The 25,637-nt window shown below is 48.2% G+C and overlaps 2 protein-coding genes across 6 annotated transcripts in view; one reads left to right on the top strand and one right to left on the bottom strand.

Annotated features, from left to right (window-relative positions):
- LOC119222268 (dedicator of cytokinesis protein 3-like) overlaps positions 1-13,615 on the top strand; it is a 35,549-nt gene extending 21,934 nt beyond the window's left edge. For 2 of the 5 annotated variants that reach the window (XM_037478762.2, XM_037478760.2), the window contains 30 exons: positions 74-201; positions 291-437; positions 519-617; positions 690-784; positions 919-994; positions 1,105-1,205; positions 1,292-1,350; positions 1,464-1,612; positions 1,711-1,796; positions 1,898-1,924; positions 2,013-2,108; positions 2,407-2,467; positions 2,557-2,650; positions 4,443-4,591; positions 6,040-6,126; positions 6,216-6,320; positions 6,818-6,959; positions 7,084-7,250; positions 8,505-8,591; positions 8,690-8,869; positions 8,973-9,056; positions 9,135-9,251; positions 9,354-9,475; positions 9,880-10,015; positions 10,198-10,279; positions 10,381-10,496; positions 10,579-10,663; positions 10,794-10,916; positions 10,999-11,081; positions 11,439-13,615. In XM_037478762.2, coding sequence (XP_037334659.2) covers positions 74-201; positions 291-437; positions 519-617; positions 690-784; positions 919-994; positions 1,105-1,205; positions 1,292-1,350; positions 1,464-1,612; positions 1,711-1,796; positions 1,898-1,924; positions 2,013-2,108; positions 2,407-2,467; positions 2,557-2,650; positions 4,443-4,591; positions 6,040-6,126; positions 6,216-6,320; positions 6,818-6,959; positions 7,084-7,250; positions 8,505-8,591; positions 8,690-8,869; positions 8,973-9,056; positions 9,135-9,251; positions 9,354-9,475; positions 9,880-10,015; positions 10,198-10,279; positions 10,381-10,496; positions 10,579-10,663; positions 10,794-10,916; positions 10,999-11,081; positions 11,439-12,065 — 3,710 coding nt within the window. In that variant the 3' untranslated portion in view covers positions 12,066-13,615. Of the gene's footprint in view, positions 1-73; positions 202-290; positions 438-518; positions 618-689; positions 785-918; positions 995-1,104; positions 1,206-1,291; positions 1,351-1,463; positions 1,613-1,710; positions 1,797-1,897; positions 1,925-2,012; positions 2,109-2,406; positions 2,468-2,556; positions 2,651-4,442; positions 4,592-6,039; positions 6,127-6,215; positions 6,321-6,817; positions 6,960-7,083; positions 7,251-8,504; positions 8,592-8,689; positions 8,870-8,972; positions 9,057-9,134; positions 9,252-9,332; positions 9,476-9,879; positions 10,016-10,197; positions 10,280-10,380; positions 10,497-10,578; positions 10,664-10,793; positions 10,917-10,998; positions 11,082-11,438 lie in introns of all 5 variants that reach the window. The other 3 variants (XM_037478758.2, XM_037478761.2, XM_037478759.2) reach the window with 2 other exon arrangements.
- A 1,600-nt stretch (positions 13,616-15,215) lies between these two features.
- LOC119222554 (poly(rC)-binding protein 4-like) overlaps positions 15,216-25,637 on the bottom strand; it is a 25,204-nt gene continuing 14,782 nt past the window's right edge. Inside the window, exons 7-14 of the mRNA XM_037479290.2 lie at positions 24,933-25,061; positions 23,080-23,151; positions 21,907-21,978; positions 20,415-20,456; positions 20,259-20,334; positions 19,999-20,048; positions 17,082-17,251; positions 15,216-15,592 (exon numbers count right to left, since the gene is read on the bottom strand). Coding sequence (XP_037335187.1) covers positions 15,247-15,592; positions 17,082-17,251; positions 19,999-20,048; positions 20,259-20,334; positions 20,415-20,456; positions 21,907-21,978; positions 23,080-23,151; positions 24,933-25,061 — 957 coding nt within the window. The 3' untranslated portion in view covers positions 15,216-15,246. The remainder of the gene's footprint in view (positions 15,593-17,081; positions 17,252-19,998; positions 20,049-20,258; positions 20,335-20,414; positions 20,457-21,906; positions 21,979-23,079; positions 23,152-24,932; positions 25,062-25,637) is intronic.

Raw genomic sequence — 25,637 nt, 5'->3', positions numbered from 1 at the left:
CCTCTGCTCTGGTTTTCCCCTTTGTCCTCACGCTGTGTCCTTCTCCCTCCTTCTCCCCCCCCCCCCCGCTCAGAGTCTCGTAGTATTCTGCTGCCGGTGGTTCTGCATCACATCCACCTGCATCTGCGCCAGCAGAGGGAGCTGCTCATCTGCTCTGGGATCCTGACCAGCATCTTTTCCATAATAAAGACCAGCTCCATGGTAGTGTCCATCTAAAGAATCGCATTGCCATTACAGAAAAAGAAGCCACATAAATAGGATCTTAATCTTATATCTGTGTGTTTCCTCAGGAGTCTTCTGTTCAGGAGGAAGTGGAGATGATGGTGGAGAGCCTCCTGGATGTGCTGCTGCAGACTCTGCTGTCCATCATGAGCAAGACTCACTCGGTGGAGACGGCCAGAGGACAACGCTGTCCCCAGTGCACCGCCGAGATCACGGTGAGCTTCCTCTCGGACGGGCCTCCTCCAGGTGTTCCAGCCGATTGACCTTTTTTAAACCTGCGTGCCTCCCTCCTGCAGGGCGAGTACGTCTCCTGCCTCCTCTCTCTGCTTCGGCAGATGACGGAGCTCCACTTCCACCATCTGCTCAACAACTTCCACAGCAAAGAGGAGCTGAAGGTGCGACACCCTCTGAGTCACGCCGCCGTGCGCCTTGCGCCGTCCCGCCTTTCACGTTATGTTCCTCCACAGGAGTTCCTGCTGAAGATCTTCTGCGTGTTTCGCAATCTGATGAAACTGACCATCTTCCCCCGGGACTGGAGCGTCATGAGGCTTCTAACCAGTCAGTGAGTGTTTCACCGTTTCCGTCCTAAAAGGAGCGCGGGCTTCCGCTAGATCGGACTCCTCCTCCTCCGAAGGGGAAGCTTGGTGTTTTTAATGTTCTTCTCTCCTCTGACGCTGGATTGTTTGCTTCCGGCAGCATCATCGTGGTGACCACACAGTTCCTGTCCCCGGCGCTGCACAAGAACTTCTCAGAGGCCGACTTTGATTTCAAGGTGTGTGTGCGTGTGAACATCCAGGAACGTGACGCTTGTTGCATCATTCGCTTTTCTAGTGCTGGTGATCCAGCGTGGACGTTATTTCCTCTCGCCTGTGTGTGTGCCAGGTGTGGAACTCGTTCTTCAGCCTCACCGTGCTGTACATCAACCAGCCCAGTCTGCAGCTGGAGGCGCTCGGCCCGGTCAAGAGGAAGAAAGTTCTGGACAAGTAAGGAAGCGCCGGACCCTTCAGCCGGTGCGTTCTCTCATCCGGTGTCCACACTGACCCCCTCACACCTGACCCTCTCTGTTCAGGCACGGGGACATGCGGGTGACCATGGCCTACGAACTCTTCAGCATGTGGCAGAAATTAGGTGCGTCAGACCACACACACACACACACACACGACTTCTGTCAGGTTTTTTTTTTTCTTTTGAATGAAAGGATCAAACCCCTGTTTGTGTGTCTGTGAATCGCCGTCGTCCAGGCGACAACAAGCCTCACTTCATCCCGGGGATGATGGGCCCGTTCCTCGGCGTCACCCTGGTGCCGCAGGTCGAGGTGCGGAACATCATGATCCCCATTTTCCACGACATGATGGATTGGGAGCAGAGGAAAAACGGCAACTTCAAACAGGTGACGGTGCCGCCGTTGAACGCCAAATCAGGCGCCGCAGTAGGAACACGCTCACATCTGTTGTGTGTGTGTGTGTGTGTGTGTGTTTGTGTGTGTAGGTGGAGGCAGAGCTCATGGATAAGCTCGACAGCATGGTGTCGGACGGGAAAGGCGATGATAATCACAGAGAGCTCTTCAGCCTTTTGTAAGCATCAAACCTGTGTGTGTGCGCGTGCGTGTGTGTGTGTGTGTGTGTGTGTTTCCCTCTAACGCCCCTCTCTGTGTCGTTGGGCCGTCGCCCCGCAGGACGCAGCTCTTTGGTCCGTACCCGAGGTGAGCCGCAGCGACGCGATTCGTATCCGATGACCTCCGCCGCCGCTCCGCCGCTTGCTGACGGGGTGAATGTGTGTTTTCTGTGCAGCCTGCTGGAGAAGATCGAGCAGGAGACCTGGAGGGAGACGGGGATCTCCTTCGTCACGTCGGTCACGAGGCTCGTCGAGCGACTGCTGGATTACAGGTGTGATGACATTTAGTTGCCATTTTCTTTTTTCAGGTTCATGCCAAAACAAATAAAAGCATCTCGCTTCTCTCTGTGGACAAATCCACTCTATTGATAGCACAAGGCTTTTATTCTGAAATATTTGCATGACAGTGAAAATGCGGCTAATTGCTCCATAGATTAAATACCGACCTTTATTGTAAATTCTGATTTACAAATGAGCATGTGTTTCTTAACTTTTAATATAATATAAATTCAATTTAAAATGAAAGGAAATGATCCAGAGCAACGAAAGAAAATGTGCTTTTTATTTCAGGGACTGCATGAAGGGAGACGAGATGGAGAACAAGAAGATTGGTGGCTCCGTCAACCTGATGGTGAGACATGGACGGCTGTGGTTTCAAACATTTGCACACACAAAAGACGCGGCTAACCCTTGTTTTGCTTTTTTTTTATTTAACCCCAGAACTTCTACAAATCAGAGGTCAACAAGGAGGACATGTACATCCGTTACATCCACAAGCTGTGTGACCTGCACCTCCAAGCAGAGGACTTCACAGGTAGCTCACCCTTCTTTCCTTCTGATGCTGTGCGAAGGGCACAATAAGTTGTTTGATTATGGTAAATGTGAATCAGTGTGGGAATGCGAGGCTCGATTGTGTAAATATAGGGAAGTCAGTAAGCGGGTGAATTATTGGCCTTATCGTGTTCATGTGAATGCAGACAAATGTCAGTAATCAAACACAACCGTGTTCATCGGTTACTTAAAATAAACAATGAAAAAAGATAATGAGATAATGAAAAAAAACATCCTTTCATTGTCCTGCTGTCCGACTGCGACTCACCTTTTTCTTTATTAATGACCTTTTTAAAACATCTAAAAAACTGGGCAAAATAACAACAAAAACGCAATTTCTGTAGCCCACAGGGATGTAATAAAATAGAATGTTTTTCTCTGAGTAACTCAAAAGCCTATTTTATAGATATTTTATTTGTTATCTTGTAATGTAGCAAATCCTTAAAGCTGAGAAACTCTTTCAGTCGATCGATTCATCGACTCTGGTTCAATATCACAACTTTTACAGCAAAGACAGTCTAATATATATATATAGGATAGTATAATAAATATCTAAATAACAATCTCAATGAGAAATTATTATTCTCATTATTATTATTTTACTCACTGACTGAATCGACACAACTAGTTTCTATCAATCCGTTCACTTCAGAGGTTGATTGATCTTTGAAGGATTTAATGACGTTAGTTTAAAGTAGGGGTGTCAAATGATTAAAAATTTTAATCAAATTAATCAGAATTTTCAGTGGATTAATCATGATTAATCACACCTGAATCCTAACCATTTTTTCTTTCTGAAATGCATACTAAAGATAAATAACAGGACACAGATACATAATTATCATTATTATTATCATAATTATTATTTTTTACATAAATATATGTTATTGATATTTGATTTTTTAATTCATTCCAGAAAATAATCAAATCAATGTTATTTGATAAGTTACAGACTGATTTCCCTGCATGGCTCTAGAAGGGTCTCGAGCCTCTGCAGTTTATCCCACTCTGCTGCGAGTTTGTGCTCCTGCGATGACCAGACATGACCAGACATGTCAACCCTCCCGATGTTTCAAAGCCCCCCCCCGAAAATCTCCCGGACCGACCTTTCTCCCGATTTCCACCCAGAACAACAATATTGCTGCACCACCCGTCACTGGGCGCGCCGTTTCAGACCGAACAATAATAAAGGTTACACCTTGAAGTCGAGCGCGGCGATTAGAACGACTGGCGCTGCAAAGAAATCCGCTACCACCCCCATTTCAGTGTGAAATATTCCCATACCTGGGAGGATTTAGATCGCATTGGTTTCTCTTCCTCCGCATGTTTCAGAACAGCGCTGCTCTTGCTCTGCTGGGCGGAGCTTTTCTTCTTCTCTGTTCTGCTGCGCGAGAACGGGGGGGGGGGGGGGGGAGGAGCGGGTCTCTGGCGCAAACAACTTGCTGAACCTGACGGCCTGACATATGCCTGCAGGTGGCAGTAATGTGTTGTATAGGATGAAGTGCATTCCCTAGAAGAAGAGGTTCTTTCCGGACCTGAATAATTTGTCACACTGCGCATGCGTGAAATGCGTCAAAAAAATTGACGTAATTAACAACAAACAGCTAATTAACGCCGTTAACGCGCTATTTTTGACAGCCCTAGTTTAAAGCTAACGTTATTTAGGACCAGGCCGATAGCGGAATAACGTGCTGCTCACCATCTTATACTAGACAGCACAGGATTGGCCTTCATTCTGATGACCTTTGACCTGTCCCCCCCCCTGCCCCCCTCAGAGGCGGCGTTCACCCTGCTGCTGTACTGGGAGCTTCTGCAGTGGGAGGACCGGCCCCTGAGGGACTTCCTCCACTACCCCTGTCAGAGCGAGTGGCAGCGCAAGGAGAACCTGAGTCGTAAGATCCTGCACTACTTCAACAAGGGCAAGGCAAGTTCACCGGGACGGCTTCTTGTCCCGCTTCCTGCAAGCTCCCACTTCCTGCTGTCTCCCACTTCCTGCCGTCTCCCACTTCCTGCTGTCTCCCACTTCCTGCTGTCCAGCTCTTTCCAAACCGAATCACATTTATCCTTCATTAACTACAGTACTACGACTTCTTTTCATCAACATCAATTGTATTTTATGAATAATTCAAAGTTGCGTTATTGGTAGATAGGTAGGTATGGAATGCCGTTTTAGTCAAAATTAAATAAATGAATAAATACACGGTAATGCATAATGACACTGCATTTCATGATAAATAAATGAATAAATACACGGTAATGCATAATGACACTGCATTTCATAATAAATAAATGAATAAATACACGGTAATGCATAATGACACGGTACTCGGTAATGCATAATGACACGGTACTCGGTAATGCATAATGACACGGTACTCGGTAATGCATAATGACACTGCATTTCATTTCACGTTCTTATATGCAAATCAGGGGGCGTGGCTATCTATCACATTCAGAACAGACAACAGAGCCTCAGCCGACACTTGAATTTCAGTGCACGTTTATGCTGACATTTACGGTATTGAGCAAGTAACCGGACCAAACTTTGAGAAATTGTACCGTAAATGTCAGCATAAACGTGCACTAAAATTCAAGTGTCGGCTGAGTTGACCACGGATATCCGAGTGTCGCCTGAGTTGACCGCAGTCTAGAGCTGCCGAAGTGGGAACCGCAAGCCCTAGTATTTCCAAAAAACCCTCAATATGTGTCAAAATAGTATCTGCAGATAACCCATGTTGATCGATTTGATCCGCTAATGCTAGCATGCTAGGGGGGGGGGGGGGGGGGTGCTTCCGCGTTCGCTAGCGGTGTCGACGGCACACGGCTCTGTCGTCTGTTCTGAATGTGATAGATAGCCACGCCCCCTGATTTGCATATAAGAACGTGAAATGAAATGCAGTGTCATTATGCATTACCGAGTACCGTGTCATTATGCATTACCGAGTATTTATTCATTTATTTATCATGAAATGCAGTGTCATTATGCATTACCGAGTACCGTGTCATTATGCATTACCGAGTACCGTGTCATTATGCATTACCGTGTATTTATTCATTTATTTATTATGAAATGCAGTGTCATTATGCATTACCGTGTATTTATTCATTTATTTATCATGAAATGCAGTGTCATTATGCATTACCGTGTATTTATTCATTTATTTAATTTTGACTAAAACGGCATTCCATAGGTAGGTAGCTTTTTCATTCACTGGAATTCCTTCATGTCAGGAAAAGATGGAAAAACATTTTATTGTCATAAATATTCCAACTTTCAGCGCTGACCTTTACATTATTAATACAGCCCCCCCCCAGGTGAGAGGCTCAGGTGAATTGATCATTTCTTCGTCCCCTGCCTCTCTGACCTTGCAGTGCTGGGAATACGGAATCTCTCTCTGCCGGGAGCTGGCTTTCCAGTACGAGACCCTGTACGACTATCAGAGCCTCAGCTGGATCCGGGTGAGTCCATCGTTGGCGCGGCGAGCTCAGCGCCTTGGCTCCCTCGGTCACGTGACTGTTTTTTTTTTTCTTCTATCCCTCCGCGGCAGAAAATGGAGGCGGCATATTACGACAACATCATCGAGCAGCAGAGGATCGAGCCGGAGTTCTTCAGGATGGGATTCTACGGCAGGAAGTTTCCCTTCTTCCTCCGGGTGAGTCAACTCTCATGTAACCTCTTCAGAATGGATGTTTTGCCTGAGCTGAAGTAGTTTCTGTTACAATCTTTATTTTTGTAATAACCGTGTATTGTCTAGAACTAGAGGACTCTTCTGGGCCTCGCGGCTCTTCAAATCAATCGGGACGCCATTGTTCAACACACTGAATGTTTTTGGTTACATCTTAGCGCTGCTAACTCTCATTGTGTTGTTTTTGGGGGAGTAAGCTCTAAAAGCCCACAATGCACTGCTTTCACAAAACAGCAAACAGACACATTGGGGACTGGAGGGTGAACAAAGAGGAGCATTTAGTAGATCCCCTCCTGCAGAGCTAAATATAGGAGATAATGTCCATGTATTCTATATTTGGACTTTTTGTTGTTTTATCCATTTCTTTTCATGCGATCCTACATACCTGCAATGCTTTATTACTGTCAGCTTGGAATAAATCCAGCTGTGCCCCCCCCCCCCCCCCCTCCCCTCTCTTTCTGCAGAACAAGGAGTTTGTCTGTCGCGGTTATGACTACGAACGACTTGAGGACTTCCAGCAAAGGATGCTGGGAGAATTTCCACAAGCCATCGCCATGCAGCATCCCAACCAACCCGACGACACCATCCTGCAGAGCGAGGCTCAGTGTATCCTGCCGCCACGCTGTTGGTTATAAATCCCCCATTTTGAATGTTTGAACGCTCCTCCGTGTCCTTCCCCTGCTTCCTCCTCCCTCGGTCGCTTCCTTGACACTAGGCCCCCCCTCCGCAGACTTGCAGATCTACGCGGTGACGCCGGTGTCGGACATCTCGGACGTGCCTCAGCTGGAGCGAGTGCCCGAGAGGATCAAGAGCTTCTACCGCATTAACAACGTCAGCCGCTTCCACTACGACAGGCCCTTCCACAAGGGGCCCAAGGACCGCGAGAACGAGTTCAGGGTACGGCCCCCCAGCCGCGCGGCTCAGTCACATGTCACGTGTCACATGTTTGCCTTGAGGTAGGAAACCATCTTCCCATGGATCCTCGACCAAAACAAGACTAGACTTTAACTCGTTAAATGGGATAGAGATAACAAAAGAGATACTTCAAACCAATAAGTGGAATTGATCCTCGGCGATGTCATGACCTGCGATCCTTCGTGGAAGAAGACAGAAAGAAAAGATAATAAACACAGAAAATAAACACAGATAATAATAATAAAACTAAAGCCGCATTATTATTCGTTATATCCTGATGATCTTCTGAACAGCTGTAAGGAGATAAATCTTTATCATCATCATCATCATCATCACTGAAATCCTTTAGAATTACAGGTTTAGTATTTTTGTGATCTTCTGACGGATCAATTTTTAATACAGTATTTGTATTGAATGATTGTATTGTTTATTTAATATCAATGTTTGATGGTGATGTCATCATTACCTCAGATGTTAGTGTTTATCTAAGGAAAATTCACTGTTGTATAAATTGAGAATAATAAAAACTATTCAATAAATTATATTTATATTTATTGATAGAATAGTCATTGGTTGGAGCCCGAATAACAAACAGAACAGCAGCAAATCTTCATCCTCAGAAGCTGGAAGCAGTAAATGTTTCACAGAAACAAACGATGAACAGATGATCTCACAAGTTACTGAGGAGTCAAACCGAAGACACATTTCACCCGTCCTCGTGTCTTTTTGTCGACGTCTTTGTGTCTTTTTGTCGTTTTTGTCGTCGTTGTGTCTTTTTGTCGTTTTTGTCGTTGCGTCTTTTTGTCGTCCTTGTGTCTTTTTGTCATTTTTGTCGTTGCGTCTTTTTGTCGTCCTTGTGTCTTTTTGTCGTTTTTGTCGTTGCGTCTTTTTGTCGTCCTTGTGTCTTTTTGTCGTTTTTGTCGTTGCGTCTTTTCGTCGTCCTTGTGTCTTTTTGTCGTTGCGTCTTTTCGTCGTCCTTGTGTCTTTTTGTCGTTGCGTCTTTTCGTCGTCCTCGTGTCTTTTTGTGGTCCTTGTGTGTCTCTCTCGCCGTTCACAGAGACTCGGAGGCTGCGGCTCCCTCTTACACAGCGGCCTGAATGTGCAGTTTACACCTCACTGAACTGACCTACATGTACACGCACGCCACGCTGAACCCCCCCCTCCCCCACACGGGTGTCCTCCACCAGGCCCCCCTGATGCTGCCAGATGTGGTTCAGCCTCTGTTCTCTTCCACAGAGTCTGTGGATCGAGAGGACGACCCTGATCCTGTCCCGTCCTCTGCCTGGGATCTCCCGCTGGGCCGAGGTGGAGAGGAGAGAAGTGGTGAGGAACTCAAACGCCACCCTTCCTTTTATTTATTACACACACACACACACACACCGTCACACCCTCCGTCACACCGGCCGTGTGTTTGCCTGCAGATGGAGGTGAGCCCTCTGGAGAACGCCATCTACGTGGTGGAGAATAAGACCCAGGAGCTGCGGACTCTGATCAGCCAGTACCAGCACCGGCAGCACCACGGCAACATCAACCCGCTCAGCATGTGCCTCAACGGGGTCATCGACGCCGCCGTCAACGGGGGCATCGCCAGATATCAGGAGGTAGCCGCGCTCTGCAAAACTGAGGCGTTGAACGCGTCGAGTGTGTGAAAACGGTGTCGTGAGCGATCCCCCTCCTTTGCCCCCCCCATCTTGCTTACGACAGGCCTTCTTTGACAAGGACTACATCAGCAGTCACCCAGAAGACACGGAGAGGATCACGCACCTGAAGGACTTGATGCAGGAGCAGGTTCGGCGCGTCGGCTCTGACATTTGTTTAGAGAGTCCTCCTCAGCGCTCCCTCTGATTCCCCTGATTCCTTCGACAGGTGCACATCCTCGGAGTCGGGCTGGCGGTCCACGAGAAGCTGGTGCATCCCGAGATGCGCCCCCTGCACAAGAAGCTCGTGGACCAGTTCCACATGATGAGGACGGGCCTGCATCACGTGAGTAGTGCCACGTGCGGAAAACCAACTGATGCGGGTGTTGCTTTGTGCGCGTGGGAGCGGTGTGATTATTCAGAGCAGTACATGGTTGGGTCCCAGCAGGGGGTCTCCGGCGGCGATCGGTTCGGCACCGCGGGCTGCCAGGGGGTCAACTCCCCGAGAGGCATCCTCTCCTCCCACAGCCACATGAGCCCCGAGAGTGTCCGCCTCATCCACAGACACAGGTACACGCACACACACACGCACGCACGCACGCACGCACGCACACTTACACACAGGATTGGAGAAGAGATCAGTTTTTTAAATTAAAAGCATTTTACATGCAATCATCCATTTTCTTAACTGATCGTCCATTTCATGGTCACCCGATGTTTGAGGTTATCCCAGCATGCATTGAGGCAAGATGTTGCCACACTATTACAGCACACAAGGGGAGAGAAATGGCCTTGTATATATATATATGTATTAGGATCTAAAGCGGTGGAAGGCGATTTGAATGCAAATTGCAGTATGGAAATGTGTAACAGATGGAAATCTCTTCGCTAAAATGATGCCCACACACACACACACACACACACACACCCCCATGAACACGGATGATTCACAGTCTCCACCGTCCGTCCTGCAGCCCTCTGAGCCTTCAGGCTTCGATCCGCCACTCGTCGTCCTCCCTGTCCTCCCACACGTCGAGCGAGGCGGGGAACCTGGTCATAATGACCGACGGCCTGATGGGGGAGCACCCCGAGGACGCCTCGCACATGCAGGTACGGCTCGACAACAGCAAACGCACACCGGGAACGAGGGGTCCATTGATGCCGGATTGGGTGTGTCTGTGTCTCGTGTTTTTTTTTTGGAGACCTGACCACTGGGAGAGAAGCCACATGAGAGGCAGGAAAAGGGAAAGAAGAGTTTCTGTTGCATTAAAAAGGCGCTTTTTGTCTTGCAGCCGAGCCCCTCCTCCTCCAGCCTGAGCTCCATCCGCTCCAACTCCTCCCAGATCATCAACTCTGCCCCCTCGAGTGCCCGAGGTGAGTGAGAGGACTCTGAAGACACCCTCAGGTGGGGTTGAAGCCCGTTGGACGTCTTTGTTTCACTTTGTCTTCCCCCCCCCCCCCCCCCCCCCGTCCAGGCTCCCCGTCTCTCCCCGACAAGGCCAAGCACAACCGGGAAGTGATGATCCTGCTGCCGTCCCACCGCGAGAGGGTCAGCAGCTCCATGTACTACGGCATGGCGGACAGCGGACAGGTGGGCTGTTTGTGGGGGGGGGCTTGTTTCCAGGTGAAATGAAGGAGGCCGTTGTAATCACCCGCCCCGCTCTGCGTTACAGAACAACCACATGCAGCGCGCCTTGCTTCAGCAGATCAGCCCCTGTAAGCCGTGCGCGGATCCCCACGTCAACCCACCGGAGAAAGGTAACCAAACCCGTGGAAGCGCTCTCCATCGTGGTTTTTATTTTCACGAGGAGGCGGAGCTCATTGAGACCTTAACTTATGTTTACAACGTTTTTGGGTCCCCCCCCCCCCCCCCCCCCCTCCCCAACAGTGTTTCCCAACGTTCCCAGCAGCTGGAGTCTGGATGGAGAGAACAGGGAGCAAATGTCCTACATGCCGGCTTCTACTGGAGGTGTGATCATGCCTCCCGTGCCCCCCAGGTCCTTCCCCCCAGGTAGTGGCGGTTTCAGAGAGCTTTTCAGAGAGTTTTTCTAAGCAACGTATGAATGAACTGTCCCCGAATGTTCACTTCACAGGACACTTCCTGATGCACTGTGATGCGTTCCACCACCAGAACAGCGAGCCCCCCCCCACCCTGCCCGTCCGCTCCCTCCGAAAGGTAGTGTCATACGTGTGGTCACACGGTGTCAGGCGGCTGTGTTGCATTTCTTGCCTTTAATCGTCTCTCCTCTGCTCTTCCTTCCTGTTCTTCCACATTTACACAAATAGATGAAGCGATGAGGATGAAATTGTGATCTTAGCGCCTATTTGCGATCCCTTTTTTTTTTTTTTGTCACAGAAGCTCCCCAGTTCCTCCACTTAGTGACGTCATCCCCTCCCCCCCCCTCCCCCCTCTAGCGGGCGACTTCTAATCACAAGGCCGCCTTCAAGTGCCTCCGTGTTGCTCTTTTACTGACACTTCTGACGGCACGTGAAGGCAGCGCCCGTCTCACTCTCTGACTCTTTCTCTCGCCAGTCTCCTCTCCACCCGATCCCTGGCTCGCCCACCAGCCCCCAGTCGGCGCTGGGCGGCAGTAACTCCACCCTCTCCGGCAGCGCCAGCAGCGGCGTCTCCTCCCTGAGCGAGAGCAACTTCGGGGGCCAGTACCCGGACCCGGGCCCCATCCGCAACGACGCCCTGGAGCCCCTCCCCAGTCACCTGTGGTCGCCGCCCGACGAGTACCTGGCCTCCCCCTACCTGCACATCCACTACGGGGGGCCGGACATGGAGGCGGTGGACCCGGTCCGCCCCTTCCACTACCGCAGCCCCGCCTCGCACCCGCACCCTCACGCGCACGCCCACCCGGGTCTGGACGGCCACTCCCACGGGCCGCCGCCGCCTCACCAGCACCACCACCACCACCACCACCCGGCCCCCGGCCCCCACGGCCCCCACCACATCCCCTACCGGAGGCCTCAGCCGCCGGCCGTGCCGCCCAAGCCCTACCTGAGGGAGGGCTGCATCCCGGAGGAGGAGCTGCTGGCGCCGCAGCCCGTCCCGCTGCCGCGCCGGATCTTCCACTCGCCACACGGCCACCGGGAGGACGGCGGGAAACACGCCTGGGAGCAGTGCATCAGCGAGGAGCACGAGGAGGCCCAGTGAGGAGGAGGAGGAGGAGGAGGCTTCTAGGCTCCTCGCCTCCTTACCTCCGTCTGGGGGGGAGGGGTTTAAAAGGAGCGCGTCGGACCACATTGATATTGATTGTGCGCCCGTCTGTGAGCATGTTTCTGTTTCGTTCATCTGAGAATAATGAGACCCCAGGTGCAGGAGGAGCTCTGAACCTCCTCCATTCCGCTCCTCCATATATAGGAACCCTTATTTTGATAATAATACAGAATACATTATAGTGTTTTTAAAGGCTTATGTCCATTATTACACTGTTAAGTGCTCCTTAATAGTGAATCACATCGAAGGACCTGAAACTTCCCCCAAAACCTCTGTGAATGTATTCAGATCCAATCTTTGTGTTGCGCAATCTGCAATGCTGTCTTTTTTTTGGTTTCAGTTAAGTGCTTTAATTTCAGTCTGTGTTGGTGTAAAGGGGGGGGGGGATTCTTTATTTTGTCTTTTTTATGTATGTGACAAAGACACCCGGAGAGGAGGAAGACGATGTTTCATGAACAGGAAACTTCCACCCACCACTCTGTCTCCACCTTTTGGTCCTTCTCTGTGTGCCGTGAGCAGGGAGCAGGGAACCTTGGACCCCCCCCCTCGCTGAGCCCACGGTCTCGGACAGCGTTGGAATCGCCTACCTGCCTTAAAGTGCACTCGAATGCAGTTTGGACCGCGAGAAGCTCATTTCGGGGACAGCCGTCCCCTCCTTTTCATTCCCTTCACTCGACGCTCCTCGAAGAACAAAAAAAAAAAAAACCCAAGTAGAAGATATCTAGCTAGTGATGTTTTGTATGGTTTGGTGGCGCTTTAGTTTCAGGCTGTTGTTGGGTTCTTAGCGCTGATATTTGTTGTTCTCTCCCCTCCTCGGAGCACCAACGACGTCTTCGTGAGGGACAGGAAGGAACGGAAGGATAAAGCTAATATTTGAACAACAAACTCGTTTTCCTGGTTGTTTTGTTTTTCTGTTTTGGTTGTTCTTTTTATTTTTTTTGCAGGTGGACGCTTTGTGTTTGTGTAACATCAGGTTGTCAGCCGAGTAGACAACAATCTATTTTTGTATGTGAGCTCATGGGTTGTGTGGACGTGTTCCAGTGGGTGCTGCTTTGTACGGCGTGTCACACGGGTGGATAAACTGGGGACTGAAGCGATGCTCACAATATCCGTATAATAGAATTTTTCAATGTAAATTCTGTTATTGTACATAAAGCAGTATTGTGAAATATTTTTGAGAATTATTGCAGACGCCCCTGAAAAAGGTTTATTGTCGTTTTGTGTATATACGTGTACTCCAGAGATCAGTGTAATTGATAAATATCTATAATCAGTGTTTGAAAAAGGACAAATCCATTAGACCGTGTCTCGACTTTGAGTCTTCTCATATAAATACTTTATACACTTTTCAATGTGCTTTCCTGTACATATGGTGTTAGCATGATCAAACTGTGTTTGGTTGTAAAAGTGGTTTTCCTACTCCCATAACTGCTGTGGTATGGAATTCATTAACGATGCCAAACATTAAAGACAATCTTTTATCAGCGCTCACTCGTCCTGGCCTGTGATTGGTGGAGCCGTGTGACGCGTGGCCCATAGAGGGCGCCGTCCGCCTGACAACTCACACAGCAGCCAAGTGGGGACCAACGCTGTGTGTGTGTGTGTGTGTATGTTTTACATTTCACTTAAAGAAAGATTACGCATTTATAAGCATGCATTTGGGATTTCTAATAGAACATTTTGCACGTACCTTTGTCTGAATACTTTCACAATATTCGCATTAGTATCATAACTACGATCTGCTTTATAATTATATAAAAGATAATCTCGAGCTCTGCGTCACTGACGTTCAGATGAAGCATTTATTGTTTCACCCTTTGATGTTTGATCCTCCAGCTGCATCTGTTCACGTGTTGGGAGTAAAGGAGGCGGTGGGGAGGTGATGGGGAGGTGGTGTGTGGGAGGTGGGGAGGTGGTGTGTGGCCTACAGGTGGCACAAGTGACCCACTGAAAAGTTTGATATCGCTGCGTTAAAGTCCTCCTCACAGCACAACGAGGCGATACATTCAAGCATCAATTTAATGTTTGATGTTTCATTCATGGATGGGTAATTAGATTATATTTAAATATGCATATGCACATATGGATGGGTAGCTACACTGATGGACATACACATATAAATGTATGTGTATGTGGTTGGACTCCAGCTGATTACCACCGTGCCCGCGTCTCTCCAAAATGTCTCCTGTACGGCGGGGGGGGGGGTCTCTGCGTGTTTGACGCAGTCGGAGGAGGAAGAGGACGGGATGGAAGGCTCCTCTCCGGAGGATGACGCTGCCGCGCTGCATGCTGATGCAGCTACCCGGTTGCATCTTAAACCGCGTCACAGTGGCTCCTCTCATTTCTACAGCTCTCTCTTTATTTCGGTTCGCCTGCGTGTCGCGTCCCGCCGCTTCCTGCTGGGCGTTTCTATTGGACTCATCTATTGGATCCGTGGCTTCTGCTGTTTAAATGCCTGTGAAGACAATGTTTCAGCGGGTAAAAGGTTGGAAAAAGAGACGTTTCAAAGTAGAAGACAAATCCATCGGGAAACAAAGATTTTTAATACAAGGAAACAATTCTAATAAATAAAGATTAAACAAGTTGCACATTCAAAATGAAATCCAACATAACACTGAAACAGTAAAAGCACAGAACCAGAGCACAGATTGTTACAAAAACAAAGTCCCCTCCCCAAGACGTTTAAAAATGTTCTTAAAAACTCCCAAGAGGCAAACATAGACATTGTATAAAAGCATCATACAGTCGAGTATTCATCATCCGAGTATAATTTACAAATTTATTGAAGGATAAATACTTAAAGCTGATCCATGTCTCGACTCCTCAGGTGAGGCTCCAGATTTCTTTTTCTCTTTTTTTTTTTCCGTGATCAATAACAGTGATGAGGTGAGCCGGTCCATCGATTCATGGGGAACAAAAGGGTTTTAACAGCTTTGTCCACGTCTCCATTGGTCTCTTCTCTGTTGGTGCGTCGTGGAATAAAAGTCACGAATATGGCTACTGGTTGTTGTTGTTGTTTTTTAATACTGACATACTGTCCGTCATCATATCCACCCCCCCCCCCCCCCCCCACCCACCCACCCCTGGCAAGCCGCCTCCCCTCTCCATCCGGAGCCCATCAGTACGGAGCAAACTTCTGTCTCTCTGGCTTCTTGATGCAGTTGGCTGAGGAGATTTTGGCGGTGTAGGCGGCCAGGCTGGTGTGGGACGGCGCCGCGGTGACGGCCACGCCGGGCCCGGGGCCGGACAGAGTCAGGAAGGGGACGGACTTCACCCCCAGCAGGCCCGAGAGGGGCATGGCGCCGTACGGGTTGCCCAGCATGTGGGCCTGGGTCAGGGCGCCCATGGCGGCCAGGGTGGGTGCGGGGGAGGCGGCCGGGGACGACTGCTGGGCGAAGGCCATGTTGAGGTCGCCCGGAGACGCCATGGCGGCGGCCTGGGCCGTGGATTTGGCGGTCTCTAAACTATGAGGGAACAAGGGAAGGAACAGAGGAAAATGATGGGAGGATTATTCTGTCGCTGAAGGAATATTCCTTAAAACGTAAAGCCTCATAAACCCACTTAATGGATGTAACCTTTTCGTATCAGTGTTTAATCAACCTGACAGTTAAGAACTGCTTCTCAGAAACTCCTTGTATTTCACTCACATCCACTAAGACATCTACAACATTTAAGGGACTGATCATCAATATCCAATAATATGAGGATTCCAAAATAAGCCCTTCTGCAGAATGAGTAGGCGGCTTTTACATTTTTGGTACTTAGTTGATTCTGATTCTTTTGTACGTTTACTTAAGCCTACTTTTACCTTAGTAAAACATCTGACTACGTCCTCCACCTTTACTTCAACAAAGTCGCATATACTGTATAAATCTAACACTACAGCCGGGCAGCTAAGGGACACAAATCAAACGCACCCTCAGTGTCACCTGCTCAGGTTCAAACGCCATGTTGCCAACATGCTAAATGCTAACAAGGAGCAGGTGGTTTTATCTACGGCCTGATGAACCAGATGTTTGGATGTGGAGGATCCTGCCTGCTGATGAATGGTTGGTTCTACAAGAAGAGTTTCCTTCTTGTATGTATTTATTAGGGCGTGAATTCCTTTAATATTAGCGTGTTAATTAAGATTAATTAATTACAATGTGAATTAAGATTAATTAATTACACAAAAAATAACACATTAAACATTTTTACGCATTTTTACACTTATTTTTTGCACCGCGGGACGTTTCTCACTGGATGAGTTTCGGGGGACCGATTATACTGGAGCACCAACTAGCGTTCATGACTTCAGACAACAACAAACCACAGTGAACATGAACGAAGAAGCTGACGAGACCGTGTCGAGTGGCCCCGTGAATGGGAAATCTTATTATAAAAAACAAACGGATGGAAGCGTCGATAAGAGCATGGTTGTGTGCAAGCTATGCAACAAGGAATTCGCATCGAGCCTCAAGTATCACCTCAACGCAAAACAATTAGCAGCTAGCGTGGACGTTAGCCCGACTCAGAGTACAAGGACCCACACCCAACCCACACTGCACCAGATGACTGGTTTAAGGACCAGGGTAACTGAGTCCACGTCTGAAAAAATAACCAATGTTCTGAATGTACTTGAAAGTATTGGTCTACTTAAAAAAACCTAGTTTACAGAAGGTCTACTTACCTATAGGCTACCTGAATTTCTGAAAGTACTATATTTCTAAATATGCTATTGCTACACTTGTCTGCTGGAATTGGTTGAACAAAAATAAAAATCCATGTGAAAAAAATTACTTCTCACTGTTCTCAGGTCAAGTATTTATGCAATTAAAATGCGATTCATTTCGATTAATTAATTACAAAGCCTCTAATTAATTAGAATAATATTTCTATTCGAGTCCCGGCCCTAGTATTTATTTAATGGGGGGTTTCATTTTGAACCCGCTGTTGTGTCCATTGCGGCCTTACCAGGAGGTAATGAGGTACTGGGCCAAGTTGATGCTGACCGGCGTTCCCGTGATGGTGACGTGCCGGTCGCTCGTGCCGTCCAGCTGGCTGCCGATCTTGATCTGGGCTCCGGACACCTGCCGGATCTCGTTGATCTTGGTGCCCTGGCGGCCGATGATCGAACCGATCAGCTGGGGGGGGGGGGGGGGGGATTCAAGAAGAAGGTTCAATAAGTCATCAGCTTCTTGTTTCATTGTTGGTTGGAAGTGATCCAGAAGAAAAATGACTGGGACAATAATAACAATAAAAAGAGCGCGCGGGGCTCACTTAACGCAGACCACTTTCAATATTGCACTTACATTGTCTTCAGTGGATTGGCCATCCATCATGCATGTCAAAAGCCCTCCAGTCTCCCCCCCCCCACCCCCCCCTAAGCCTCCCTTAATTGGTGGCGCGTGTGCACCGGCAGCAGAGGCGGGAGGCTCTCATTACTGCGAGTGGCTAAAAGGTTTATTGATTCCTCGGAGCGCTGATGACTTCCCAAACAAATCACTTCTCCAACGCGCGCCAGCTAGATGCGTCTCCGCACTAATGGAAAACATAATGGGGAAAATAACTCAAGTCCATGACGGTACAGTCTCGTTGCCCCCCCCCCCCCCCCCCCCCCTCTGAGAGATGACCATGGGATTTTTTTTTATTGCATTCTGAAATACATTATCACTTTTGTTCATGCTTTTATCAGCCAACCTGGACCCTCGGCCTGTTAGCGACAATAGATATTAAAGCCCCCCCCCCCCAAACCAGAGCCAAAGCTCGTGGCTTTGGGGGGGGGGGGGGGCTGCATATCAGCCCAAGTGCAGCGCTCAGCGGCGGGGTTCTGCTGCCAGATATAAAGTGAGTGAGACAGACAGTGATGAAGTACTTGTAGTACGGGTGTGTGTTGGCAGCTTAACGGCGGCTGACGCATGGCTACACACACACACACACACACACACGCACGGGGTACTAAACATTCCTTTCCTGAGAAGTAAGCAGCCTGTCCCACTGTCTCTGATTTGTCACACAGCGACCTGGTCTCTCCTCCTGGCTATTATTGGTACGAGAGTGTACTTGGGGGTCTTGGACACACACACACACACACACACACACACACAATGGCCACTACAGACCTCAAATCACAGATAACGTGTCCCGTCCACTGACACATAAGACTCTCCAGAGGACTCTGGCCTCTGTTACGCCAGCTGTCAATAGACGCCAGCTGTCAACACCCCCCCCCCCCCCCCCCTGCACTTTGTGGTGTGCACGACCTTAGACAACGACATTCCTCTCATGACAACCTCTTAAAAAAACAACCCGATCTAAATGAGCGGCACAGGAGTCACCGCAGGTATGCCTGCTGCGTCATGGGCCCCCTGCGGAGGCCTCAGAGGACACACAGGAAGTGGGGCGCGATGGCGGCCATTTTTCTTCCAGCTAAATCTTCCTCTCGCAAGAAGCACAGTGGATCCTGCTGTGTGTGTGTGCAAGCAGGTTCTCTGTGTGTGTGTGTGGATTGTGCAGTCGACCTGGGGAGGAGGGGGGGGGGGGTGTGAGGAGGCTCAGTCGTGGCTATAAGTCCTCTCTTCTGGAACAATGGCTGAAGCTCACAGCTGTCCCTGTCACGTATTGGGCCCTTCTCGGTTAAAAAAGCCTTCAGGCATTTGAGAAATGTTGCTGACATTGTAGCTATATATCATATATATATATACTCGATATACTCTATATAGAATATTCTAAACACGTATACACGTACATACACTATGACGCTTGGAATCACGGATGAGACCAGATGAACTCTTTCCATCTTCTGGAACGTTTCCTCTTTCCGATACTTGAAGGTGAAGTGTTTTTTTTGACAGAAGAGCCTTTCACATCAAGTCCGACATTTATTTCTGGAGTACAACTTTGGGCCACATGGGGGGGGGGGGGGGGGTGGAGGCTCTGATTCAGCTGATCAACTGAAAAGTGAAGCAAATGCATTGTCCCTGCTGACCACCAGGGGGCGACTCTTCTGGTCCCATAGAAGTCTATGAGAAAAGTTCTTATTATATCCACGAGGCTACTTTGATGTGGTACGACAGATGCAGAGTCAAATAGTACATAAAGCAGAGTATGTGATTGACAGATGTTGTTATTAAAAAAGTTATAAAAGTGGATTCCCAGAAGAAAAACACATGTTTAAGAGATCATACTGTAGTGGTTTTTAAACCCCACGAAGAGGCCAAAAACAGAGAGAACCAGGGTGACATCTTCCTTTGCTGCAGATTATTTAGAGTCAGCTGTAAATAATTATCATGATAATGCTCTGGTTATTGATCTCCTCAGAGGATTTGTTTCATGGATCAATGCGCTTCTGTTTTCATTTTTATTTTGCTTGTGCTGCGGATGAAACACAAATGAATCATAAAACGACCCCTTTCTCTCTCATTTTCCTGAATCCCATAAGAAGCACGTTACAATGCACAGCCAAACGGGCCACAGCACCTGAAAGCATCGCCTGACGTTGTTTTGAGGAGAATCTACGCGCCGTGATTCCTGCTGCGATTTGGGGAGACGTTTCGTGAAACCCTGGCGGAGGGCTAAGTGAGGAGGGGAAGGATCCTCGTCTGTCTCCTCATTGGCTGTTTTGACAGCAGACAGCCTCTAAGTAGGTCAGGGAACATGAGAGGATTTACTGAGCACCCATGGGAGCCACTCTGAGACACTGCTGCCGCAGCACAGACAATAATGCGAAAAGGATCCATCTCCGGCTCAGAATCCCTTTTAACCTTGCGTTAGTCCGAGGTTAAAGCAGCGAGGACGGCGAGGGAGGTTTGTGTGTGTGTGTGTGTGTGTGTGGGGGGGGGGGCAGATTAAAAACCATGCAGAATAAAGAATAAAAGTTGCTCCTTCTTACATCATTGGGAATAAGCAGCTCCTGAGATGCCTGAGTATTGGAGTCCATCCCTGACAGAGAGAAAACACAAGCATCCACTGAGTGAAATTGACATATCTGACATTTAAATATCCATTCAGCTCATTTTTGAAGCTGGCACTGATATGCCAGAGGAGGGAGGGGGGAGGGGCGAGGACTGCTAGATACAATGAAGCGGTTCATTTCCATTTTAATAGACCGGTGTTTAACACGGCGCTCCTTCGAGGACGGGCTCCACCTACCGGGCATGATGGCCGAGGCCTGCTGGGCCATGGGGCTCAGGCCCTGCTGCATCGACAGCTGATGCAGCTTGGCCATCTGCAGAGGGACAGAGAGCGGGGAACTTATTGCGCTGAAACCACAAAGGCGCGGGTGGTGCACGCTGATACCTGCCGTACCTCTGAGTGTGGAATGCCGTATTGGTTTTGCAGAGCGTAGGCCTGCGAAAGGGGGAAGAGAGCCGGTGAATTACAGCAGTGAAAGCCATAAATCTGCAGCCTCTTAACGGGAGAGCTTCACTTTCATACGGTGGCCGGGGAAGTGCAAAGCAACATTACATCACAATAAGAATGAAACACTTTTACAAAGCTCGAGACAAACGTGCCTACGTGCCTTCAGTACGAGCAGGGTTTTAGTTTCTCCAGAAGCAGAGGAGGGAGCGTTTGTAGCTCCGCAGCCCTGAGCTTCACACACTCGCCGATCCGGCCTCCATCAAAGCAGCAACCTGGTGTGTTTTTTTTTTTTTTTTTTATATGTCCGGTGCTTTGAAATATCCGTTTTTATTATTCCTGCCGCCACCCCTCAACAATAAAGGTGACAACTGCTGCAAAGCTGCAAAATTCTATTTGCCTGTGGTTGTCACAGACCGAAGTGGAAAAGATCCAACGAGAGCTCCGTGTCTCCGCTGGGCCGAAAAAACACGGACTCCTGTGAGCCGGACCGTCCTGATGGACCCAGAACTGCTTCACTTCCCTAAACGGATCCACTGCGTCACCTTCCAAAAGACCCATTTGGCCTCATCAAAGTCACACGTCGCCCACATATTACACAAAGGTAATGAAATGTGTTCATTATTTGCCAAACATATTCTTTGTGTACTCGTTTTCCAAATGATTTGTTCATCATCTCCCCCAAATCCCCCCCCCCCCCACCCCATTATCTTCTATAAAGTCGACTTCCCTATGTTAAGCCCACTTTTCTCTCACTTTAACTTCATTTTCTATCTATCAGTCCATCTGTCCATCGACTCTAACCCGATTCGCCAGCTGTCTGGCTTCTATTACCAGTCCATCTCAGCTGGCCCTCACCGAGCATCAGAGCAACACAGTAAAACACCACAAATTAGTAGCGATTATCTTTCAATTTACAGCATTTACCGCATGAGTGATCCAAATCGGTAAGTCTTTTGATATCATTAACCACAGTTATTGTCTTTTTGTCCCCTCCATCTGGGGCTGATTCGTCAGAAGCTGCTTGTGCCGTTTGCGATGTTCTGACAGTATCTGCTTATGCTGTCATGGGAGGAACACTCCTCTAGCCCCAATGCTTCTGGTGCAGAGCGAGGCAGGACTAAAAAAAGGAACTGTGGTGGTGGTGTGGCCTCGTGTTTCATGGAGGGGGGGGTGGCTGACGGGGGGGCTACGGCTCTGCAGACCGGGCAGAACAATAGCAGAACGCTCAGCTGTTGTTTTAAATGCCTCAGGCCAGATGATGGACTGTGTAAATTTGGACACGCCGCAGAACCCTCAGATCATCACAGCCGTCCCCCTCCATCCACCCTCCTCCCGCCCCCGCCCCCCCCCGCCCTCCCCGAGACCTATTCGTGCCCGCTGCAATGCAGCTGAAGAGCATTTCGTTTCGTGGAGATTCACAGACTTGATGTCCAGTTACCTGCTGGAGGTCCAGGCCTCCCTGGGTGACGGAGTACAGCGGGTGGGGGGCAAATTCGGATGCCTCGTACACCTGAAAACACACAAAGGGGAGAAACGTTTAGCTCACAATTTTGCCCGGAACTATCTTCATGTTCATGAGGATCTGACATTCATTATTTTGTTATGATTAGTGAGGGTTTTTTTCCCCTGCTCTTTCTCTACAGATCACATTCGGTCTGCGATGGGCTTCATTTCTGACACTTCATCCCACCTAACAGGCTTATGGACCATGACTCATCCTCGGCCCATTTCCCATTCCACTTCATTTTCTCCCCCGACAAATTATACAAACATCCCTTATCGCTGTGCGTTCTTCATTAAAAGCCATCTCCCGGTGACCAGGACCTCGCCACGGCTTTAATTTGATAGCTTATTATGGGTGATATCAAACACACGAAGACATTCCAGAAATTGACCAGTCGGAGGCGGCACAAACGAGTCAGAACCGCTGCCGGCTACGCAGAGAACCAGAGGAGACGGCTCGCTCCACGGGAGGGAGGGAGGGAGGGAGCGCCTGTTCCACTCAAACCAACGGGAACACCCCCCCCCCCCCCCCCCCCCCCCCAATTCCGCCACAGACTACGAGGTTGACAAATGTAGTTCTTAGTGGAATGTCTTCAAATTTGTAACCGTGCGGCAATCTCTGAAGAAAAGTGTCATGAATCTGCATTCTTTGTAGTGACCACCAGGGGGCAACTCCTCTGGTCTCACCTATAAGAAAATGACTTCTCTCTTCATTTATTCCCTCAGTAAAGATTAGACGTTCATGGTCTCAATCTATTGTTTCAAGTCTTCTTCAATACAGCATGATATCATTTAGTAAATGATGGTCCATTTAGAGTAAAAGCAGGGTTACATTTTTTTTAAAGTCCAAATATGGTTACTCCCAATTCCTGATTGCAAAAATCAGCTAGATGACGACGACTGGAATGAAAAATCAAGGCTTCAATACCACCGTTTTAACTACTTATCCACAGAACAACTTCTACCTCTAACACCATATTTTACTTCAGCGCGGTTCACACTAAAAACCAGCCTTCTTCTCCAGCTCTGTAATGAATTAAGAGACGAGAACCACTGTCCCGGTCCATCACGTATGTACCTCCTAACACGAGTGGTTATAATCGCTCACCTGGTTCCCTGCGATGAGGAGGGCCGGAGAGGGGCTCGGGCGGTAGGGGATGGTTGCGCCCTTCGGGGGAGACTGAGTAGTCAAAAACAAAACAGGACAAGAGGTAGAAACAAATCATTAAGCTCTTAGACGTGAATAAACTCATTCACATTCACTCAGAGACGACGCCAAACACAGAGTGACACTGAGAGCATGTGTGTACAACTCTTTGGCACATTAAGATACAATAACACTTAATGATGAACTAAACTGCTAATGACACTGACATTACTCCCTTCCTTGTTTTCCTTTTGATAACATTAGTCATTCATTGAATTATTGAAGCGCTGCAGTGAGAGCTCCTCGTTGATAGCAGCTCGGAGCTTTAGAAGGCTTCGGAGCTGCAGTTGTTTGCCCTCTGGATGAATCAAGCGTCCACTGACATGAGCCATTTGAAGATAAAATTCTTCAAACGCCACGAGGAAAGGAGATTATCCGGAGTACACAACACGTGTATCTTATCGAGCAACTGCAACGGTGGCAATACAGTTTAAGCTCTCAGAATGTGGAGCATCTTTTCAGCGGGAGCAGTAACAGCAAATTCTTTGTATAACTTTGCATATTTTAAATCTCAGAGCCAAAAGCGAGAAGCCGGTGGTACGGAATCCTAATGAAACTCGCAAGCCTTTGAAGAAAGCCCTGGAAAACTGGATCAAACTAGCAATTAGTCAGTCAGGTCCAGCTGCATCGCTAAAACAAAAAGGACTTGTGTACATCTGTGAACACACAGGAGGAAACTGTGCTTAGGGTTGTTTTTGTTTTTTTCTCTCATCCCATCCTTAATTTTCTCAAGAGAGCTTTTGTCTCAAGGTGGACGGTATTAGCTGCAGGCCAGTTTGTTTTCTGTAAGCAGCTCAGTGTCCTCCCCATCAACAAGGAGCTCTGACCCGAGAGCTACACCTTTTCTCCTTTGAGTCTTTAACTCATACCAAAGTCTTTGACTCTAACCAAAGTCTTTGAATTGTACCAAAGTCTTTGACTCTAACCAAAGTCTTTGAATTGTACCAAAGTCTTTGACTCTAAACAAAGTCTTTGAATCGTACCAAGGTCTTTAACTCGTAGCAAAGTCTTTAACTCGTAGCAAAGTCTTTGACTCGTAGCAAAGTCTTTGACTCGTAGCAAAGTCTTTAACTCGTAGCAAAGTCTTTGACTCCAACCATAGTCTTTAACTGGTACCAAGGTCTTTAACTCGTAGCTAAGTCTTTAACTCGTAGCTAAGTCTTTAACTCGTAGCAAAGTCTTTAACTTGTAGCAAAGTCTTTGACTCTAACCAAAGTCTTTGAATCGTACCAAAGTCTTTGACTCGTGGCAAAGTCTTTAACTCGTAGCAAAGTCTTTGACTCGTAGCAAAGTCTTTGACTCGTAGCAAAGTCTTTAACTCGTAGCAAAGTCTTTGACTCCAACCATAGTCTTTAACTGGTACCAAGGTCTTTAACTCGTAGCTAAGTCTTTAACTCGTAGCTAAGTCTTTAACTCGTAGCAAAGTCTTTAACTCGTAGCAAAGTCTTTGAATCGTACCAAAGTCTTTGACTCTAACCATAGAATTTGACTCGTACCAAGGTCTTTAACTCGTAGCAAAGTCTTTGACTCGTACCAACGTTTTTGAGTCCTACCAAACAAATATCAAGGACAATTTGAATTATAAGATAATGCCGCGGACACGAAACATGGAATAACTTCTCTTGTAGTGAAAAACTACACACTATTGAAGTAAAAACATGTACGTCCAGAGTAATAACTCCCATCATGCAGCTGCAGGGCTGCGACAACCAGTGATTAAAGAGGCGAGTGAAGTGAATCATGCTCCTTCCTACCTCCAGGATCACAGTGCAGATGAGCCTGACACACTGGATTACCGACTCCTGATTCCCAGATATCGTCACCCCTCGCTCGGTGGAGTTGGGCAGCAAATCCCCCGCCACCTGTATCTGAGCTCCGGTGCTCTGCCAATGATAGGGGGGAGTTGGGGTTTATGAGGAAAAGATTAGTTTGATTCCAGAGATGGGAGAGTCGTTATTTCTCTCCTTTTTACGGGCCTCCCTGACCTTTTTATTTTTTTTTAAGACCTGTACTGACGTACTGTCGTGTGTTTAACATCAAGCCCCCCCACAGGTTACAGATAAATGAAAAGCCCCCCATGGTCAGCAGACTCGTTTCTCCCGATTTAATCTCATATATTCTAAAAAAAGCACGACTGCGGGAAAGGAGGAGTGCTTTTAAAGATTCAAGCCGATGGCGCTATCAGACTGCAGTTTTGATTTTTCAAGCCACTGTGGAAAGTCACACATCACAAAGTGCTTCTGTAAGTAAGCATGTGTCCTGTGGCAACCAAACAAAGCGAAAAAAATCTGCCTAACCGCAGAAAAATCAGCTGCAGGCCGCTGGCCGGTGAAGGTAAAATGAAAGAGAGGCTATTTGTGGGTCGGTACAGAGCCGGAGTTATGGTGTCAATCGTCTCTGGCAGCAGATCTGATGCCTTTTTTGATCCCGTTGTTTCAACTGGAGCTAAATGTAGTCTG

The sequence above is a fragment of the Pungitius pungitius genome, chromosome 1, assembly GCF_949316345.1.
Source record: "Pungitius pungitius chromosome 1, fPunPun2.1, whole genome shotgun sequence".
Taxonomy (NCBI): Eukaryota; Metazoa; Chordata; class Actinopteri; order Perciformes; family Gasterosteidae; genus Pungitius; species Pungitius pungitius.
Note: the sequence above shows the minus strand (reverse complement) of the source record. Positions and strands in the feature narration are given on the sequence as shown.